The sequence below is a fragment of the Coregonus clupeaformis genome, chromosome 40 (genome assembly GCF_020615455.1).
Source record: "Coregonus clupeaformis isolate EN_2021a chromosome 40, ASM2061545v1, whole genome shotgun sequence".
In the NCBI taxonomy this organism is placed as follows: Eukaryota; Metazoa; Chordata; class Actinopteri; order Salmoniformes; family Salmonidae; genus Coregonus; species Coregonus clupeaformis.
The window spans coordinates 16,464,556-16,487,871 of record NC_059231.1 but is presented as its reverse complement, the minus strand read 5'-3'; the positions used below and the strand labels follow the sequence as shown (position 1 = coordinate 16,487,871).

General features: G+C 45.0%; 1 protein-coding gene across 1 annotated transcript in view; it reads left to right on the top strand.

Annotated features, from left to right (window-relative positions):
- Positions 1–2,367: 2,367 nt before the first annotated feature.
- Positions 2,368–23,316, top strand: part of LOC121554930 (low-density lipoprotein receptor-related protein 1B-like) — a 331,365-nt gene continuing 310,416 nt past the window's right edge. The window contains exons 1-4 of the mRNA XM_041868634.2: positions 2,368–2,519; positions 20,765–20,987; positions 22,196–22,385; positions 22,658–22,801. Coding sequence (XP_041724568.2) covers positions 2,368–2,519; positions 20,765–20,987; positions 22,196–22,385; positions 22,658–22,801 — 709 coding nt within the window. The remainder of the gene's footprint in view (positions 2,520–20,764; positions 20,988–22,195; positions 22,386–22,657; positions 22,802–23,316) is intronic.

The following is a 23,316-nucleotide window of genomic DNA, read 5'->3' as shown; positions in this document are numbered from 1 at the left end:
GCTGGTCATGGCTCACATCAACACCATTATTCCAGAAACCCTAGACCAACTCTAATTTGCTTACCGCCCCAACTGATCCACAGATGATGCACTCTCTATTGCGCTCCACACTTCACTTTCACACCTGGACAAGAAGAACACCTATGTGAGAATGCTATTCATTGATTACAGCTCAGCGTTCAACACCTTACTGCCCTCAAAGATTATCACTAAGCTAAGGACCCTGGGACTAAACACCTCCCTTTGCAACTGGATCCTTTACTTCCTGACGGGCCGCCCCCAGGTGGTAAGGGTAGGTAACAACACATCTGCCACGCTGATCCTCAACACGGGGGCCCCTCAGGGGTGCGTGCTCAGTCCCCTCCTGTACTCCCTGTTCACTCATGACTGCATGGCCAGGCACGACTCCAACACCATCATTAAGCCTGATCACCGACAATGACGAGACAGCCTATAGGGAGGAGGTCAGAGACCTGGCCATGTGGTGCCAGGACAACAACCTCTCCCTCAACGTGATCAAGACAAAGGAGATGATTGTGGACTACAGGAAAAAGAAGAGGACCGAGCACGCCCCCATTCTCATCGACGGGGCTGTAGTGGAGCAGGTTGAGAGCTTCGTTCCTTGGTGTCCAAATCACCAACAAACTAACATGGTCCAAGCACACCAAGACAGTCGTGAAGAGGGCACGGCCAAAGCTTTTCCCCCTAAGGAGACTGAAAAGATTTGGCATGGGTCCTCAGATCCTCAAAAGGTTGTACAGCTTCACCATCGAGAGCATCCTGACTGGTTGCATCACTGCCTGGCCTCTGACCTCAAGGCACTCCAGAGGGTAGTGCGTACGGCCCAGTACACCTTAGTCAGAGAGAGAGAGAGAGAGAGAGAGAGAGAGAGAGAGAGAGAGAGAGAGAGAGAGAGAGAGAGAGAGAGAGAGAGAGAGAGAGAGAGAGAGAGAGAGAGAGAGAGAGAGAGAGAGAGAGAGAGAGAGAGAGAGAGAGAGAGAGAGAGAGAGAGAGAGAGAGAGAGAGAGAGACTTCTGAGGCCTATCAGTCACTGGGCTAAATCCCCCTTCTGACACAAAGCTGGGGAAGGAGCTTGGACTGTGGAACAAAGCTTTTTGTTCATCATCCTCCAGTTTTCCTTCCTGAACAAAGTTAGTTTGCTCATGTATAGAGAAAACAGCTGGTAAATTAGTTTTATAGTTAACAGAAGGCCTCTATTTAGATATACTTTTCCAGCTCATCTATGACAATGATGGACATGGGGTGTAATGGGTGGAGGAGGAGATAACAGCTGTATAGAACATTGTAATTGCAATAATTGTTTTATTGAATCTGATGTAGCTTTGATGTAGCTTCGATGTTCCTTCAGGAGATTGTTCTGTTAAGTTATAAATTACAGAAATTAACTGAAGAAAATACACATTCTGTTAAATATCTTCTTAGTCCTCTTGGGTTGATGAAGGCCTTTTATATTCCATGTGAAGAATTTCCACCATGTTGTTTCTTCCTAATTTCTCCAAATTTATTTTTCTTGTGTTCCAGACCCTGGCGACAGTCCTCCAGCTCTACTGATTGGAAGGTCAGATCGCATAGCAACCACACGATTAAATGGATCTATTCTACAGACCTTGAAGCTGTTGGATGAAAATGGATCCCTTTCATTGGATTACAATTACCAGGAAAAGGAAGTGTGTTGGCTTCTTTCCTCAGACTCCTCCAGACGGCTACGCTGTGCTAAGATGAAGAATCTGAATGGATTTACAATGGAAATGGATATCAAAACAGTACAAAGTTTACAAAGTATGTCTTGCAGTGTGTCAAGTTTTCAAAGACATTCTCCAGTTTACAATGTTGGCAACTATTGATTTATTGAGCACACTCAGTCATGCCCCTTCAGAAAGCCTTCAAACGCTCCCGGTCTCTCTCTTTCTCTCCTTCTGCCTCTCTCTATGTCTCTCTCTTCTCAATGTCACTTTTCCTCCCCCTTCAAGCAAGCACATGCACCCACAGTACTTAGGCCTGTATATCTTCATATTTACTTACTTTCACAATGTAGGAAATGCCTACCCAATGCACTTCCCATGGTAACTCTCTTCTTTAGGGTCATTGTAGTGCTACTCTATCCTGTTAATTCAAGAATTTAAGGAATGCTGTTCATGCTCAGTATACCATCAAGGTTAAATTCCTTCCTTACTTTGCATTCAGTTATGTGTCTCTACCTTTAGTGAATAACATGAATGTCTATGATAAAATGCTATCTAACATAATGGAAGATTAACTGGTTTATCCTCACAATATGTCCTTAATCAAAGAATGGTTTGGTGGCAAGAATTTAATGACTTGTTTTCATCCATAGATGTAGAGCACATGACCATTGATTGGCTCACTGGAAACTTCTACTTTGTGGACCATGTAAGCGACAGGATATTTGTTTGCAACCGTGTTGGGGACACCTGCATCACCATCATAGATTTAGATCTGACCAATCCTAAAGGAATTGCTGTGGATCCACTTATGGGGTGAGTTAGCTTTGTATGCTTACTTTGACTGGCAATTACAAGTGTAACCTTTAGTATCCCTCAATTCCATTGGCTACATCTATTGTCACATATCTTGTCACTTACCCATGGTATGCATTTTTTTTTGTCTATTTGACTTGACATATAAACCAATTGGCTGGTATTCAATCAAGTGCACATAGTGCTTTTCCGGATAGTGCTTCCAGAAATGTGTTTTCCATGGTAGCACATCACAGATGGGGTAGTAAACACTTAAAAACTGCCACTTCTGAAAAACCATTCCAGAAACCCACTACAGTATCTTCAGATGATTGAATAAAGCCTTTCTCAGAATTTTAAACACTTTAAAACCTGTAGCCTACCGTACAGTATAACAATTTGCATGATTGCCTGTCCTTATGCAATGCAGATTTTGCTTTCCTTTCGGAGCATGTCTAGCTGTGTAAATGCTGGGGAGCCAGTGCTCCAGACAGCTCCCACTGTCACTAGGTTTCATCAGTATTTACTGATTCCCCCTCACACCCCCCCGGTAGAAAACTCCCCTGCAGGACCCTCTATGTTTGAGCATTTTTGGTACTGTCACCACCACAAAGTACCCAAGGCACTGGAATTAAAAAAGTTTTGGGGGGGGGTTGTATCATTTCATTTGCACAACATGCCTACCACTTTGAAGATGCAAAATATTTTTTGGGGTCAAACAAACAAGAAATAAGACAAAAAAACTGAACACTTAACATAACTATTATGCATAACTATTCACCCCCCCAGAGTCAATACTTTGTAGAGCGACCTTTTGCAGCAATTACAGCTGCAAGTCTCTTCGGGTATGTCTCTATAAGCTTGGCACATCTAGCAACTGGGACTTTTGCACATTCTTCAAGGCGAAACTGCTCCAGTTCCTTCAAGTTGGATGGGTTCCGTTGGTGTACAGCAATCTTTAAGTCATACCACAGAATCTCAATTGGATTGAGGTCTGGGCTTTGACTAGGCCATTCCAAGACATTTAAATGTTTCCCCTTAAACCACTCAAGCGTTGCTTTAGCAGTATGCTTAGGGTCATTGTCCTGCTGGAAGGTGAACCTCCTTCCCAGTCTCAAATCTCTGGAAGACTGAAACAGATTTCCATCAAGTACTTCCCTGTATTTAGCGCCATCCATCATTCCTTCAATTCTGACCAGTTTCCCATTCCCTGCCGATGAAAAACATCCCCACAGTATGATGCTGCCACCACCATGCTTCACTGTGGGGATGGTGTTCTCGGGGTGATGAGAGGTGTTGGGTTTGCGCCAGACATAGCGTTTTCCTTGATGGCCAAAAAGCTCAATTTTAGTCTCATATGACCAGAGTACCTTCTTCCATATGTTTGGGGAGTCTCCCACATGCCTTTTGGTGAACACCAAACGTGTTTGCTTATTTTTGTCTTTAAGCAATGGCTTTTTTCTGGCCACTCTTCCATAAAGCCCAGCTCTGTGGAGTGTATGGCTTAAAGTGGTCCTATGGACAGATACTCCAATCTCCGCTGTAGAGCTTTGCAGCTCCTTCAGGGTTATCTTTGGTCTCTTTGTTGCCTCTCTGATTAATGCCCTCCTTGCCTGGTCCGTGAGTTTTGGTGGGCGGCCCTCTTTGGCAGGTTTGTTGTGGTGCCATATTCTTTCAAAAAATTTTTTAAATAATGGATTTAATGGTACTCCGTGGGATGTTCAAAGTTTCAGATATTTTTTTATAACCCAACCCTGATCTGTACTTCTCCACAACTTTGTCCCTGACCTGTTTGGAGAGCTCCTTGGTCTTCATCTTGCCGCTTGCTTGGTGGTGCCCCTTGCTTAGTGGTGTTGCAGAGTCTGGGGCCTTTCAGAACAGGTGTATATATACTGAGATCATGTGACAGATCATGTGACACTTAGATTGCACACAGGTGGACTTTATTTAACTATGTGACTTCTGAAGGTAATTGGTTGCACCAGATCTTATTTAGGGGCTTCATGTCAAAGGGGGTGAATACATATGCTTGCACCACTTTTCCGTTATTTATCTTATATACGTTTTTTAAACAAGTTATTTTTTTCACTTCACTTCACCAATTTGGACTATTTTGAGTATGTCTATTACATGAAATCCAAATAAAAATCCATTTAAATTACAGGTTGTAATGCAACAAAATAGGAATAACGCCAAGGGGATGAATACTTTTGCAAGGCACTGTATCAGCAGCTAAAATGGTTTCTGTTCTGTTGTAATATTCCCTGGGAGAAGTTCAACAGAGAGAGAGAGAGTCAGCCCCATTATATTCATGAGGGTACAAGGACAGGCAGTAGGCATGAATTCCGAACAGCTGTTTAATGAGAGATGCTGTATCTTAGCACCGGGGCTCTTAGCGGAGCAAAGCCATTCACAGTGCAAACAACACCAGAATGAGAGCATCGGAACTTCTCATCTCGATGTGTGTTATTTGGCGGTTATATACTAACCCAGGGCCGGCATTATGGGCGGGCCTTAGGGGGCTTGGCCCGCACTACTGTACCTCCTTGCCTGTACTAATCAAATATTGAAATATTGATCATTTATTTGACCGAGACACAAGTCAACAGAAAGACGCATCAATCTCACTTAAAACATCCGAAACAGCGCCCCTCTGTCTCAGTATGTGTAGACCATGTATCTGATGCTGTCTGGACCAAAGGAGTATGGCATGTCATACATATAGACGGGCACTGTTTTGCTCTCTCAGATGCTTTCTCCAGTTATATAGTTTCAGCAGAGAGGAAGAGGCGAAGCGAGAGGACTCACTCTCGCCAAAATCTGTCTAGAATAAGCCTGATGCGTTTCTATGGGAATAATATGCAGACCTAAACTTGTCGCCTGTCTTCTCGCCTTTGGGACAAAGACTCCCATTGTTAGGGTGGCGACATGAGCATCTTGTCATTATATGTTACCGACCGTCTTGATGTGTTGCAAAATTTGAAATTGTGTTTTTTACATTGGATAAAAGTATAGACTCAGAGCTAGAAAATGATATATCATACACTGCTGTTGAGGAACACAGGGAAAGTAATTATGCTTTGAAAGTTGATAAACTTGTAACGCCACTTTTGAGAAAATGACCCTTGAATGTTTTAGTACATCTACTGGAGAGCTCTTCTTTGTCTACACCCATTCAGCATCATTCACACCCTCTTAAGCATTAGCCCCACCCATCTCTTTAATGATTTACATGAGACGTGCTAAACAGAGTGAGTAAGGTAGTGTAGTAAACAACCAAAGATTTCAAGACTAAAAGTGTTGAAAGTAATAGCAGAAAAATACACTTTATTTAGTCCTTGGCCTATATCCTAATCTGACTTTGATGGAGGTCATGTTGTTCTTCACATTACCATCTCTGGTAAAAACACACTATATAAAATAAAATCTATGTTTATTTGTCACATGCACAGGATACATAAGGTGTAAACGGTACAGTGAAATGGTTACTTGCATAGTAGCAATGTAAAAAATAGAAATTGTCCAATTATATATATAATTTATAATTATTACAGTGAGGGACAACATTATTTGATCCCCTGCTGATTTTGTACGTTTGTCCACTGACAAAGAAATGATCAGTCTATAATTTTAATGGTAGGTTTATTTGAACAGTGAGAGACAGAATAACAACAACAAAAATCCAGAAAAACGCATGTCAAAAATGTTATAAATTGATTTGCATTTTAATGAGGGAAATAAGTATTTGACCCCCTCTCAATCAGAAAGATTTCTGGCTCCCAAGTGTCTTTTATACAGGTAACAAGCTGAGTGTCACGATCGTCTGAAGGAGGAGACCAATGCGCAGCGTTGCGAGTGAACATGATGACTTTAATAATCAAAGCACGTAACTACAAAACAAAATGACGAAACGTGAAGTCCAACAGTACATAGACTAAACAGGAACACGGAAACAATAACCCACAAAACAAAGGAGAAAACACACAGAATATATATGGCTCCCAATCAGAGATAACGAGCCGACAGCTGACACTCGTTACCTCCGATTGGGAGTCATAGACCAATCACCATAGACACAAACAAAATGAAACTCACCCATCCCCAACACCACCAAATGAAATACACCCAAACAAATGAAAGTGAACAACCCTGGCTCAAATATCAAAGTCCATGGAGCCAGAGTGTCACAGTACCCCCCTAAAGGTGCGAACTCCGGGCGCACCAACATCAGGACTAGGGGAGGGTCTGGGTGGGCGTCTGTCCACGGTGGCGGCTCTGGCCCCGGTCGTGATCCCCACCCCACCACAGTCACAACCTGCTTCGGTAGCCTCCTCCCAATGACCACCCTCCAACTAACCCCACCTGGACTAAGGGGCAACACCGGACTAAGGGGCAGCATCGGCCTAAGGGGGCAGCACCGGGATAAGGGGCAGCACCGGGATAAGGGGCAGCACCGGCCTAAGGGGCAGCACCGGACTAAGGGGCAGCACCGGGCTAAGGGGCAGCACCGGGCTAAGGAGCAGCACCGGGCTAAGGGGCAGTACCGGACTAAGGGGCAGTACCGGACTAAGGGGCAGTACCGGACTAAGGGGCAGTACCAGGCTGAATGGCGGATACTGGCTGGACGGCTCTGGTGGCTCCCGGCTGGTCGGCTCTGGCGGATCCCGGCTGGACGGTTCTGGCGGATCCCGGCTGGGACGGCTCTGGCGGATCCCGGCTGGACGGCTCTGGCGGATCCCGGCTGGACGGCTCTGGCGGATCCCGGCTGGACGGCTCTGGCGGGTCCCGGCTGGACGGCACTGGCGGGTCCCGGCTGGACGGCTCTGGCGGGTCCCGGCTGGACGACTCTGGCGGATCCCGGCTGGACGGCTCTGGCGGATCCCGGCTGGACGGCTCTGGCGGATCCCGGCTGGACGGCTCTGGCGGATCCCGGCTGGACGGCTCTGGCGGATCCCGGCTGGACGGCTCTGGCGGATCCCGGCTGGCTGGCTCTGGCGGATCCCGGCTGGACGGCTCTGGCGGATCCCGGCTGGACGGCTCTGGCGGATCCCGGCTGGACGGCTCTGGCGGATCCCGGCTGGACGGCTCTGGCGGGTCCCGGCTGGACGGCTCTGGCGGGTCCCGGCTGGACGGCTCTGGCGGATCCCGGCTGGACGGCTCTGGCGGATCCCGGCTGGACGGCTCTGGCGGATCCCGGCTGGACGGCTCTGGCGGATCCCGGCTGGACGGCTCTGGCGGATCCCGGCTGGACGGCTCCGGCGGATCCCGGCTGGACGGCTCCGGCGGATCCCGGCTGGACGGCTCTGGCGGATCCCGGCTGGACGGCTCTGGCGGATCCCGGCTGGACGGCTCTGGCGGATCCTGGCTGGACGGCTCATGGCTGGCTAACGGATCTGGCTGCTCATGGCTGGCTGACGGATCTGGCTGCTCATGGCTGGCTGACGGATCTGGCTGCTCATGGCTGGCTGACGGATCTGGCTGCTCATGGCTAGCTGACGGATCTGGCTGCTCATGGCTGGCTGACGGATCTGGCTGCTCATGGCTGGCTGACGGGTCTGGCTGCTCATGGCTGGCTGACGGATCTGGCTGCTCATGGCTGGCTGACGGATCTGGCTGCTCATGGCTAGCTGACGGATCTGGCTGCTCATGGCTGGCTGACGGATCTGGCTGCTCATGGCTGGCTGACGGGTCTGGCTGCTCATGGCTGGCTGACGGATCTGGCTGCTCATGGCTGGCTGACGGATCTGGCTGCTCATGGCTGGCTGACGGATCTGGCTGCTCGTGGCTGGCTGACGGATCTGGCTGCTCGTGGCTGGCTGACGGATCTGGCTGCTCGTGGCTGGTTGACGGATCTGGCTGCTCATGGCTGGCTGACGGATCTGGCTGCTCATGGCTGGCTGACGGGTCTGGCTGCTCATGGCTGGCTGATGGTGCTGGCTGGGCGGCTAGCGGTGGAGGCGGACCCCAGCCTCGGATTGCAGTCATCACCTCCAGCAGGGCGGCTCCCATCCGCATGAGCCGCTCCTGCCCGTCACGAACCCGAGCCTCCAGTCCAGCATAGGCTGCGTCGGCTCCTGCTGATTCCATAGCAGGTGTATGATTCTGTCTGGCGGAAGGCTCTAGCGGCTCCGGTCTGGCGGACGGCTCTGAAGGAACAGGCCGGGCTGGGCTGGTGACGCACCCCGTAGGATACGTGCTTGGAGCAGGAACAGGCCGGTCCGTACCGGGAACACACACCACTGGCCTTAACTGGGGATCAGGAACGGGCCGGACCGGACTGGTAACACACTTCAGTCTCTCATGCCGTGCCACAACAACTTCCCTCCCTCTACTCGCCAATGGCTCCCGTAATCCGATAGCCTTCTCTCCAGCTCTCCCTGTGGCAGCCTCCTGCTGCCCAGGCGCCCTAAGCCATGTGCCCCCCCAAAAAATTTTTTGGGGGAGTAACCACGGGCTTCCAGCCTCGACTCCGCGCTTCCTCTTCATACCACCTCCTCTCGGCTGCAGCTGCCTCCAGCTCTTCACGAGGGCGGTGATATTCCTCCGGTTGTGCCCAAGGACCCTTTCCAGCCCGTATCTCCTCCCATGTCCATGAATCTTTTGGAGGCGTCCATACATCCTGTGTAGGTAGGTCCTGTTGCCGCTTGTTACGCCGCTTGGTCCTCTTGTGGTGGGTTATTCTGTCACGATCGTCTGAAGGAGGAGACCAATGCGCAGCGTTGCGAGTGAACATGATGACTTTAATAATCAAAGCACGTAACTACAAAACAAAATGACGAAACGTGAAGTCCAACAGTACATAGACTAAACAGGAACACGGAAACAATAACCCACAAAACAAAGGAGAAAACACACAGAATATATATGGCTCCCAATCAGAGATAACGAGCCGACAGCTGACACTCGTTACCTCCGATTGGGAGTCATAGACCAATCACCATAGACACAAACAAAATGAAACTCACCCATCCCCAACACCACCAAATGAAATACACCCAAACAAATGAAAGTGAACAACCCTGGCTCAAATATCAAAGTCCATGGAGCCAGAGTGTCACACTGAGATTAGGAGCACACTCTTAAAGGGAGTGCTCCTAATCTCAGTTTGTTACCTGTATAAAAGACACCTGTCCACAGAAGCAATCAATCAATCAGATTCCAAACTCTCCACCATGGCCAAGACCAAAGAGCTCTCCAAGGATGTCAGGGACAAGATTGTAGACCTACACAAGGCTGGAATGGGCTACAAGACCATCGCCAAGCAGCTTGGTGAGAAGGTGACAACAGTTGGTGCGATTATTCGCAAATGGAAGAAACACAAAAGAACTGTCAATCTCCCTCGGCCTGGGGCTCCATGCAAGATCTCACCTTGTGGAGTTGAAATGATCATGAGAACGGTGAGGAATCAGCCCAGAACTACACGGGAGGATCTTGTCAATGATCTCAAGGCAGCTGGGACCATAGTCACCAAGAAAACAATTTGTAACACACTACTCCGTGAAGGATTGAAATCCTGCAGTGCCCGCAATGTCCCCCTGCTCAAGAAAGCACATATACAGGCCTGTCTGAAGTTTGCCAATGAACATCTGAATGATTCAGAGGAGAACTGGGTGAAAGTGTTGTGGTCAGATGAGACCAAAATCGAGGTCTTTGGCATCAACTGAACTCGCCGTGTTTGGAGGAGGAGGAATGCTGCCTATGACCCCAAGAACACCATCCCAACATTATGCTTTGGGGGTGTTTTTCTGCTAAGGGGACAGGACAACTTCACCGCATCAAAGGGACGATGGACGGGGCCATGTGCCGTCAAATCTTGGGTGAGAATCTACTTCCCTCAGCCAGGGCATTGAAAATGGGTCATGGATGGGTATTCCAGCATGACAATGACCCAAAACACACGGCCAAGGCAACAAAGGAGTGGCTCAATAAGAAGCACATTAAGGTCCTGGAGTGGCCTAGCCAGTCTCCAGACCTTAATCCCATAGAAAATCTGTGGAGGGACTGGAAGGTACGAGTTGCGAAACGTCAGTCTTGAAACCTTAATGACTTGGAGAAGATCTGCAAAGAGGAGTGGGACAAAATCCCTCCTGAGATGTGTGCAAACCTGGTGGCCAACTACAAGAAACATCTTACCTCTGTGATTGCCAACAAGGGTTTTGCCACCAAGTACTAAGTCATGTTTTGCAGAGGGGTCAAATACCTATTTCCTTCATTAAAATGCAAATCAATTTATAAAAATGTTTTACATGCATTTTTCTGGATTTTGTTGTTGTTATTCTGTCTCTCACTGTTCAAATAAACCTACCATTAAAATTATAGACTGATCATGTCTTTGTCAGTGGGCAAACGTACAAAATCAGCAGGGGATAAAATACTTTTTTCCCTCACTGTAGATGATTCTGATCGAGACACACTTGTCTAAATTGATGGGTCATGTGAAAGAAATGCTATAACCAACCCCCCCAGCCACATCTAGCTAAGTGGATGGGTCACTATTGTCTAGACATGTACACATGTTCATGAAATACAACAGATGATCGTAATCACCCCCAGACACACCTGGCTAACTTGATGGGTCATGTAATCATCTGGCAAAGTGGAGTCTTTTGTTTAGACATGTAGCTAGCTAGCTAAACAATGAACCTAATGGTGCTTTCAAGTCAACTGGGAACTTGGAAAAATACGAGGTCAAATCATGACGCCAATGATCTTCAGGTCAGAAAGTCTGGGCTCTATAAACAGGCCTGAGTTCCTGAGTTGGAATTCTGAGTTGGATGACCATTCAAAACGACAGGTGTTTTATACAACAGCCAGCTTTCTTTTTTCAACCCCCTCCACATATTTGCAATCAAACGCAATAATTTTCTCCATCTCCTTAGCTATCATACTCTGCTTCCTCCAGGTGTTCCTCTGATTTCAAAACTCTCTCAACTTCTTCCAATCATGGCTAGCGGGAAGGTTCCTTTCTTTTTCTGTGGCTTGTAATCTAACAATTTGATTTGTATTAACAGTTGACATATATGTTTGTTATTAAGGCACATAAAAGTTCACATTCCAGAAGGCCTTTCTGCCCAAAAAAAAAATATATATATTTTTTAATGTTTACGTTCTCCTGTGAAGTAGTGCTGTGCAATATACGCCTAGTTTCCTGAAACGATTCGCATATACATCTCTGGTTTCAGCCTTTTGCGAATTGGAAAGGAAAGTTGGCAGGTGCACAGTGCACTGTTAGGAAGTTGGATTGCCCTGAAGTAAATTGATGTTTTGCCATAATTATATCATTACTCCTGTCTAAATAAAATAATTCTAAATACTTTGCCGTGTAGCATGACTTAGCCACAGAGGATCATTAGTTTATTAAAAAAGAAATAGCTTTGGATTGTTTCAAATCACAAGTGTGCAGGCCTATGCCCATTTAGGAAGCCCACAATTTGGGTAGTGCACATGGTAATAGGTCTAGCTGATTGAGTTGTGGCTGTTAGTGAAAAGCATCCAAAATATGTATGAAGATAATATGTCTTGAGTATAATTTTAAATGTTGCATCAAGAAGAAGGGGATGTGTATGTTGTGAAGATATGGTGTGTTTCTCCAGAATGCATGCATATGTAAGAAAGGACCCATTTGGCAATGTCTGATTTCTGATTGTCTTAACTCACCTCGTACACCACCAATAAGCTGAGCTTCTCAGTAATTTTCTCTTCACCTCACACCAGTAAATTAAGTATGTTTTTTAATATCCATTGTGAATGAAAGTTCCTCAGTATTCGAAAAATCTTTCCAACACTCCCGGACTCGATAATCACCAAGTCTCGGTGTGAAAGAACAAAATATAATGATCTGATGATCCCATATTTCCAGTGGAAACGTCATATAAAACAGCTGTCTCTCCGGAAACTCTGAGTGCCCGGAATAGGCTAGTTGATACAATGTTGCAAGTTCGCTAATGACAGCTTTTGGCCAGACCCAGTGATGATTTGATACAATGTTGCACTTCACTAGCAATAGTTCAAGTCAAGACAGATAGAAAGGGAGGCAGACAGGCGGAGTAGTGAGATTAATGTGATTGAAAGAATCAGAATTTTTATCAGGATATTTTCTACTATTTTTATTTGTCGGCTTTAGGCCTATGTACTTTACTTAGTTGATGATGGAAGTTATAGGCCTACTGCTGCATTGGCTAATAGGCTATCTCTGAGTTCTATGCTCTCATTTCTTTAGCTGCCAATGGATCACAGTGTATCAATGTGTCCATATGGTAGAGGCTAGTGGTCTTGCCGTAGTTTAATTTTAACCTTTAGTTTTGTATAATTTTACTTCCAATTTCTATGATTAACCACATGACAATGATTTTGACGAACAAAAATGTTATTATTTAAATGAAACTGTTCCACGTAAATGCGTATATAAAAAGTACGCAGATCGGTAGAAATGGTAGGATAAATTGTAAGCTTCCCCAAACTTGAAACTCACAAGCTGCCTATGGTCTTTACTATTACACCCCGTTCAAAATAATTGTTATCGCGCAAGCGTGTGCACACATAGGAGGTCCCATGTAAAAGGCCCGTCCAACTGATTCATTCTGGCGCCGGCTCTGTACTAACCTCTATTATACCTGGCCCCTTAAAGCTAATATGTTCTTTGAACTAATTTAATGGATAAAACTTTTACAGTACTTTCCCTCAGCTAAACCTCAGCATCCAGATTATTCAACATAACTTCAGATGCATGCTTCTGGTTCTCAGTATAACTCCTGTATCTGTAAATAATGCAGTGTCTACTCTGCACAGCAAAATGATTCCTGTGAAGTGAACATTTTTATTGATACAAGGATTTTAGATTGGTTTCTCACATCCTCGCAATATATTCCCCACCTAATTCCCCAAAACGCTTCCTTCCTATGAAATGTCTCTGTGTTGTTTTGCTAAAGCAATGTGGCTTGTCTCTTATGATTGACTGTGAATATATGCAGTGTGTTGCTGTGACTGTGGTTGCATGGAGAATGACAAACATTCCCTTTTAACTTCATGAAAATATAATGCAATTACTCCCCAGGACAAACATGCCTGTTTACTTTTCATGGAAAAACATTAGTTGTGGAAACGTTAGTCACATACAAACACACACACACACACACACACACACACACACACACACACACACACACACACACACACACACACACACACACACACACACACGCGCGCATGACGTGACATGGTGTGTGTTTTGAGGGATGATGGTGTAGGAGGAGATTGCGTGTGCAGGCCCCACGGGGAGCAAGGAGCTGGGCATGAATGCTGCCAGCTAGATTGGCTATCAAGAGTAAGCGTTGTTCTGGTCTCGTCTTCCTCTAATTGGTGAGACATAGCTACAGCTGTTTCTAGTGAGAGAGAGAGCCTGGGGCAATGGAGTGAAAACAAAAAGAAATTGTGGAGGATTGTGATAGCAGTATAGCATGAGGAGCAATGTTTACGGAATATGTTCTGACACCACCCTCCATTTTATTTTGCTGTTGTTTAGATTTTTTCTTTCTCTTTCATGAAAAGGAATGCTATTGTTTTACTTTTTGCCTCTGGAAAGCTTTGATGGATATGGTATGGTCTATTTTTCCCACTGTTAAAAGGATCTTTGAAAAGGAATTGAAATGAGAGTGAACTTTGTTTCACCTTCCCTGTGGTTGTTTTAGTTACACTCTTACTTCCCTAACAAATAATGCTGACTGAGGGGGCATATTTATACATCATCATATTATGATGTGAGAATGGATTTTGATTAGGCTAAAAGCAAAAACTAAAATAACAACAATGTTTATTAGTTTAGTGAGGCCTAGAGTTCCTTTCCCATTTGATTGTGGAATATACAGTGGGGAGAACAAGTATTTGATACACTGCAGATTTTGCAGGTTTTCCTACTTACAAAGCATGTAGAGGTCTGTAATGTTTATCATAGGTACACTTCAACTGTGAGAGGCGGAATCTAAAACGAAAATCCAGAAAATCACATTGTATGATCTTTAAGTAATTCATTTGCATTTTATTGCATGACATAAGTATTTGATCACCTACCAACCAGTAAGAATTCCGGCTCTCACAGACCTGTTAGTTTTTCTTTAAGAAGCCCTCCTGTTCTCCACTCATTACCTGTATTAACTACACCTGTTTGAACTCGTTACCTGTATAAAAGACACCTGTCCACACACTCAATCAAACAGACTCCAACCTCTCCACAATGGCCAAGACCAGAGAGCTGTGTAAGGACATTAGGGATAAAATTGTAGACCTGCACAAGGCTGGGATGGGCTACAGGACAATAGGCAAGCAGCTTGGTGAGAAGGCAACAACTGTTGGCGCAATTATTAGAAAATGGAAGAAGTTCAAGATGACGGTCAATCACCCTCGGTCTGGGGCTCCATGCAAGATCTCACCTCGTGGGGCATCAATGAGGAAGGTGAGGGATCAGCCCAGAACTACACGGCAGGACCTGGTCAATGACCTGAAGAGAGCTGGGACCACAGTCTCAAAGAAAACCATTAGTAACACACTACGCCGTCATGGATTAAAATCCTGCAGCGCACGCAAGGTCCCCCTGCTCAAGCCAGCGCATGTCCAGGCCCGTCTGAAGTTTGCCAATGACAATCTGGATGATCCAGAGGAGGAATGGGAGAAGGTCATGTGGTCTGATGAGACAAAAATAGAGCTTTTTGGTCTAAACTCCACTCGGCGTGTTTCGAGGAAGAAGAAGGATGAGTACAACCCCAAGAACCCCATCCCAACCATGAAGCATGGAGGTGGAAACATCATTCTTTGGGGATGCTTTTCTGCAAAGGGGACAGGATAACTGCACCATATTGAGGGGAGGATGGATGGGGCCATGTATCGCGAGATCTTGGCCAACAACCTCCTTCCCTCAGTAAGAGCATTGAAGATGGGTCGTGGCTGGGTCTTCCAGCATGACAACGACCCGAAACACACAGCCAGGGCAACTAAGGAGTGGCTCCGTAAGAAGCATCTCAAGGTCCTGGAGTGGCCTAGCCAGTCTCCAGACCTGAACCCAATAGAAAATCTTTGGAGGGAGCTGAAAGTCCGTATTGCCCAGCGACAGCCCCGAAACCTGAAGGATCTGGAGAAGGTCTGTATGGAGGAGTGGGCCAAAATCCCTGCTGCAGTGTGTGCAAACCTGGTCAAGACCTACAGGAAACGTATGATCTCTGTAATTGCAAACAAAGGTTTCTGTACCAAATATTAAGTTCTGCTTTTCTGATGTATCAAATACTTATGTCATGCAATAAAATGCCAATTAATTACTTAAAAATCATACAATGTGATTTTCTGGATTTTTGTTTTAGGTTCCGTCTCTCACAGTTGAAGTGTACCTATGATAAAAAGTACAGACCTCTACATGCTTTGTAAATAGGAAAACCTGCAAAATCGGCAGTGTATCAAATACTTGTTCTCCCCACTGTACAAACAGTACTTTAAACCCATCTAAACCCTTTGATAAATATATCCTCAACAATATGAAACCAAGTGAGCTCTCTCCTCATATATGTTGTTGTAGGTTCTCTGCAGTGCAAACCTCCACATTAGGATTGAGGGGGTGAGGAATTGGATGATTTGATGGAAACACTTCTGATTTGGAGATGTACAGTTTGTCTCTTTTGAGGAATAACTGCAAAAAGAGGAGCCCTGGAGGTTTTTCCCATCTGTTCTAATTTATTTACTAGTCAAATGTGTCCTTGTGCAGATATAGTAGTATTATATGTAGATTAAGTGTAGCGTTATAAAAAGGGCCAATGAAAGGCAGGCCAATGTCATTTTGCTTTATCTTGGCCAGGTCGCAGTTGTAAATGAGAACTTGTTCTCAACTGGCTTACCTGGTTAAATAAAGGTGAAATAAAAAAATATTTTTTTTAATTGTAGGATGCATGAACCTAAAACGTTTTGAAAAACATTCTAAAAAACGACTGTAAAAGGTCACAAAATATATTTACAAAGGAAAATAAAAATAGACTTCAGATAGGATGTGCAAAGACCATCATAGTTCATGAGCCAGGGGGGTCGGTCGGGCTCACATGGGCCGACGATGTCTCATAGTGATTTTCTTGAAGGTCTATGTCCCTATAGTTGCAAAATGTTTGATAGCAGTGCAGCAATGGCAGCTTTCTCTGTGTTATCAATCTATCTTTCATCTCTCCATCCCATTCATTAATATGGAGTTGGTCCCCACTTTGCTGCTATAACAGCCTCCACTCTTCTGGAAAGGCTTTCCACTAGATTTTGGAACATTGCTGCGGGGACTTGCTTCCATTCAGCCACAAGAGCATTAGTGAGGTCGGGCACTGATGTTGGGCAATTAGACCTGGCTCGCAGTCGGCGTTCCAATTCATCCCAAAGGTGTTCGATGGGGTTGACATCAGCACTCTGTGCAGGCCAGTCAAGTTCTTCCACACCGATCTCAACAAACCATTTCTGTATGGACCTTGCTTTGTGCACAGGGGCATTGTCATGCTGAAACAGGAAAGGGCCTTCCCAAACTGTTGCCTCAAAGTTGGAAGCACAGAATCGTCTAGAATGTAATTGTATGCTGTAGCGTTAAGATTTCCCTTCACCAGACCATTATTCCTCCCCCACCAAACTTTACAGTTGGCACTATGCATTGTGGTAGGTAGCGTTCTCCTGGCATCCGCCAAACCCAGTTTCGTCCGTCGTACTGCCAGATGGTGAAGCGTGATTCATCACTCCAGAGAATGCATTTTCACTGCTCCAGAGTCCAATGGCAGCAAGCATTACACCACTCCAGCCGACGCTTGGCATTGTGCATGGTGATCTTAGGCATTGCAGTGAGTCTCCTGAGTGGCGCAGTGGTCTAAGGCATTGCAGTGCTAGCTGTGCCACTAGAGATCCTGGTTCGAATCCAGGCTCTGTCGCAGCCGGCCGTGACCGGGAGACTCATGGGCAGCGCACAATTGGCCTAGCGTTGTCCAGGGTAGGGGAGGGAATGGCCGGCAGGGATGTAGCTCAGTTGATAGAGCATGGCGTTTGCAACGCCAGGGTTGTGGGTTCGATTCCCACGGGGGACCAGTATGAAAAAAAAAAAAAAAACATGTTTTCACTAACTGTAAGTCGCTCTGGATAAGAGCGTCTGCTAAATGACTCAAATGTAAATGATATCTGCGGCTGTTCGGCCATGTAAACCCATTTCATGAAGCTCCCAACAAACAGTTTTGTGCTGATGTTGTTTCCAGAGGCAGTTTGGAACTCGGTAGTGAGTGTTGCAACCAAGGACAGATGATTTCTACACGCTACTCACTCCAGTACTCATCGGTCCCGTTCTGTGAGTTTGTGTGGCCTACCACTTTGCAGCTGAGCTGTTGTTGCTCCTAGACATTTCCACTTCACAATAACAACACTTGCAGTTGACTGGGGCAACTCTAGCAGGGCAGAAATTTGACGAACTGACTTGTTGGAAAGGTGACATCCAATGACGGTGCCACGTTGAAAGCCACTGAGCTCTTCAGTAAGGCCATTCAACTGCCAATGTTTGTCTATGGAGATTTCATCGCTGTGTGCTCTATTTTATACATCTGTCAGCAACAGGTGTGGCTGAAATAGCTGAATCTACTAATTTGAAGGGGTGTCCACATACTTTTGTATATATAGTGTATGTCAAGATTATAAATTATTCACAGAATTGTGGTAAGATTATTTAAGCGATTTATACAGGTTATTCTAATATGTATCCTAGAGGTCAAAGGTCATGGTTCTGTTGACCTGATCATTCCAAAAATGTCTGATGGATAGCTGTCAATCTAAGCTTTCTAATGATATATGATTAAAGAGTATACGTGAGCAATAACTTGTTGTATACTGACATTGTTTGTCATAGGGTAAAATCCTGGATGGACAATAACGTTTTATTTTATTCTATAGGGTAAAATCCCTATGGGGAAAATGAATGGGATGGAGGGATGAAAGATAGATTGATAACACAGAGAAAGCTGCCACTGCTGCACTGCTATCAAACATTTTACAACTCTGGGGAAATTGACCTTCAAAAACATCACTATGAGACATTGTCGTCGCAAATGAGCCCGATAGTCCAAATTTGGGAGTCTGTCTCATGGACTATCATGACCGTGGTGATGATTATTTTCATACTGTTTATAATTTCAACTGTACTGCATCAGCAACAATCCTTATCCCAGAAAGCCATCATTGCTATGCCACATGGAGGCTCATCTGTTTGAGAGAGTTGTTTCTCGCTGACAACGCTATTTTCCAGCCCAGCATGTATCTCTGGGTTCAAAGGTCACCACTATCTCTCCCTTGACTTGTATGGATTAAGTGGGCTCTCTGGCTCCAGCTCCCCTCAGCTCTCTGGCTGTCATTCTCTCTCGTGATGCTGCTCTGGTCTGGTTCTCTGTCTCAGAGTGCCACCATTACACCATGAGCAAGGCATGCTACAACCCTGACCATTAGCAAGGCATGTTACAACCCTAACCATTAGCAAGGCATGCTACAACCCTAACCATTAGCAAGGCATATTACAACCCTAACCATTAGCAAGGCATGTTACAACCCTAACCATTAGCAAGGCATATTACAACCCTAACCATTAGCAAGGCATGTTACAACCCTAACCATTAGCAAGTAATGTTACAATCCTAACCATTAGCAAGGCACGTTACAACCCTAACCATTAGCAAGGCACGTTACAACCCTAACCATTAGCAAGGCACGCTACAACCCTAACCATTAGCAAGGCATGCTACAACCCTAACCATTAGCAAGGCATGTTACAACCCTAACCATTAGCAAGGCATGTTACAACCCTAACCATTAGCAAGGCATGTTACAACCCTAACCATTAGCAAGGCATGTTACAACCCTAACCATTAGCAAGGCATGCTACATCCCTAACCATTAGCAAGGCATGTTACAACCCTAACCATTAGCAAGGCATGTTACAACCCTAACCATTAGCAAGGCATGCTACAACCCTAACCATTAGCAAGGCATGTTACAACCCTAACCATTAGCAAGGCATGTTACAACCCTAACCATTAGCAAGGCATGCTACAACCCTAACCATTAGCAAGGCATATTACAACCCTAACTATTATCAAGGCATGTTACAACCCTAACCATTAGCAAGGCATGTTACAACCCTAACCATTAGCAAGGCATATTACAACCCTAACCATTAGCAAGGCATGCTACAACCCTAACCATTAGCAAGGCATATTACAACCCTAACTATTATCAAGGCATATTACAACCCTAACCATTAGCAAGGTAGCTCTTCCTGCATTCATATCAATTTAAAGGAGAATAAACTGATTTTGTATCGCCACCTCTCTTACTTTCTTTCCGCATCTTTTCTTCACCAGATTTGTGAATACATTTTGCCTACCTTCTATTAGTTAATTGGCACTGCACATTGAATGGTCAGTTTTAAAGCAATAGCATTTTCATGTAGGTACTGTAGAAGAGGTGATTCCTGGAAAGAGCTGGCTATAGTCTTAACAGTGGGTACTCGTGGGAGGTAATTCTAGACAGCCATACAAAACTACAATACCATACTGGCCCTGGCACACCATTTACTTATCTGTACATGTAGATACAATCAGGAAATTAATTGTTCAATTTGTAAGACTTACAATGATAAGGTTTAGTGGGCTTGTTCTCTTTTCATACCATGCCTGCAATTAAACATTGAGCAATGGGTTTTGTCAGGATCTTTCTTGAAGTATCTGTTTTGAGTACCGTGTAACTTTTTCTTATTGTCAACACCTTCAATTTGTAAACCTGTTGGCTCCAGTTCATTTAGAACTGTCCTTGGTAGATGGCTCTAACTTAGGTGCCGTAATTGGGTTCAAAAAGTGTTGTGGATATTCCTGAATAATTACCAATGTAGGCATGAATAACCATTGGCTATCATTGTGTTGGTGGATATGAGGATGACAATAGAAGGCAGAATACAGTATTCAGAAACCCTCAACAATGATTTACATTCAAGGGCTACCTAATGGGCTTATGTTAATGAGCATATATTTACTGTTATTGCGCTTCCTGGAAACGGTGTTCAATTGGTTAGAGTGTGGCGCTAGCAATGCAAAGGTTACGGGTTCAAGTCCTGCAGGGATCACATACACCTACTATGCCTGCTATGTATTCACTCACTGCACTCTAAGTCACTTTGAATAAAATCATCTGCTCAGTGGCATATTTATACAAGTTTATTTATACACATTATCTCCTCGTAGGATGCTGTTCTTCACTGACTATGGGGACGTAGCCAAGGTGGAGCGCTGTAACATGGACGGCACCAACCGAACCAGACTGGTGGATTACAAGACAGCGCAACCCACAGCCGTGGCCCTGGACCTGGCCAAGAAGCTGGTATACTGGGCAGACGCCTACTTGGATTACATCGAAGTGATGGATTACAATGGGAACAACAGACACGCAGTCATCCAGGACAGTCAAGTGAGTGTCAAGCCTCATTGTGTTGTCGTCGTGGGGCTGAGCTGAGCTCTGCTTCTGATGATTGTCTCCTTGGGTTTACGGTTTACATGCCACACGGGGCAATTAGTCTGAGGACATTTATATGGATATTGCGAGGAGACAATCTGAACTGTGTTTGTCCAATGTGTGGCTCAGTTGTTAGAGCGTGGCGCTAGCAATGCCACAGTTGTGGGTTCAATTCCTGCAAGGATCACATACACACACTTACACATTACAAGAATGATAAACCTTCCTCCTTGCAGACTGTTAACTACAGCTTTCCAAAACTATACTTACAATGGCAGTTCAGGGGGCATTTCAGGCGAAGTAATAAATGCCTTTCTTCTACCTACAAAATGAATTCTATCTTGCCAAAGTCACTGTAGAGTTGAAACATCCCAAATGGTACCGTAGTCCCTATATAGTGCACTAATTTTGATGAGAGCCTCTGGTCAAAAGTAGTGCACTATTTAGGGAATGGGGTGCCAGGGATGCACCCAAGGTTTGATATCTCCTGAATATGGATTTTACTGGAACTCTGCATGGTGATTCATTAGTGTGGATGAGTGGAAGAAGCTGTGATGAGGCCGCTTACAAATGGCCCAAGTCGTTAGTCCTTCTCCCTGTACTACACTTTGGAGACGGATAATTGGGGGAATAATATTATTCAAAATGATGCCCCTTGAAAGCGACCTACTGTAGGCTATGATGGTGATGGTGATGGAAGGAAAAAAAGAGGCCAGGGTGTATGAAATACACCTCATTGTGTGTGCAGGTGTTCTTAGCATAATGATGCCTCTTTCTGTTCATAAATGCGTGGCCTCAGCAGACCTCTGCATATCGTCTCCATGACAAATGAAAGACAGAATTTACTTTTTCTACTGGCAGTGTTGCATCTTAATCAATTTTTGAGGCGTGCGTGTGCATGCATCCACATGGAAGGTGTCGGTCGGGTTAATGTAGCGTGTAGGGCGGTGTCATAGCCAGGGACAAGGCATGTTCCCAGAGCAAAATGCCCACTCCATGACCCTGTGAAGGCTGTGGAATACACACACACACATACACACACATTTTCTCTTATGCCTTAGATCCTGGAGCTCCCAGAGTTGTGTTATAGATTAAAAGCTTAGTTCTTTTTGCAAGGGTGGGGGTTCTGTTGCATGTAAATGCATTGTTCTGCTCTGTTTTAGGTGTCCTACATCCATGGATTAGCTGTCTTTGAGAACTACCTGTATGCCACTCATTCTGACCCCTCCAATGGGAATATCATGGACATCTTCAAGATCCATCGGTTTAACACCACAGAACCCAGGACACTAACCAGCCTAGGGAGTTCCAGAGAAGCAATACGGGTTTACCACAGACTCACTCAGCCAAAAGGTAAAGGACATTTGGTCTCCGGCTGTAACATGTGCATGCAAGCACAGTACTTGTAACGCACAAGCTCATGGAGATGTCTGCATCACTGTGACTTGAACCAGTAATGGTACTGTGATGCATGCTGGTGTCAAATGTATATGTAGCCTACATGTGACAAACGTGCTGTGGATATGATTAGAATTCTCCATCACTTGATAAAGTACGGTCAAATGATTGTGTTAGAGGTGTGTTTGATGAGTCTAACAGACTTTCCTACTCCTCCTATCCTCTAGTTAGGAGTCACGCGTGTGAGACGGACCCGTATGGAAAGCCAGGTGGATGCTCCCACATCTGTCTGCTGAGCGGTAGCTACAAGTCCAGGACCTGTCGATGTCGGACAGGCTTCAGTATGGGGAGTGACGGACAGTCCTGCAAAAGTCAGTGTCACATCTCTCCCTCCTTTCCTTATGTCATAAACATGTAATCTAATCATAGCCTATATTTCTGAAAACGCTGTAGAAAAACAAAGTAGAAAATGTATAATGGAGATGGAATAGTTCCCTCAAAGTACAAAAGTGTGTCCTATCACTTTAGCATCTACAGCAGTGATATTCAAAGTCGGGGTCGCGGGGGAACTGCAGTGGGGTCGCCAAAATGTAAAACAAATATATAGTAATACGAACACTTTTTTTTTAGGAACAAAATATTAAGAGTACAGATTATTGTATGGGACAATATACAAACGTTTTTTGAGAAAGATAATTTGAAAGACAACATTTTATTGAGTAAATGTATTTATTGGTTTATTTTCATTTTGATAAGAGATAAAAATGCAATTAATTGAAGGTTATTAATTGAAGGTTATTTGTTGATGTAAAATCGTTAAACAAATTGGGTCAGATACATATGTAGGATCTTAATTTGATTACCCTGTTGCAATGTGGGAAATTTA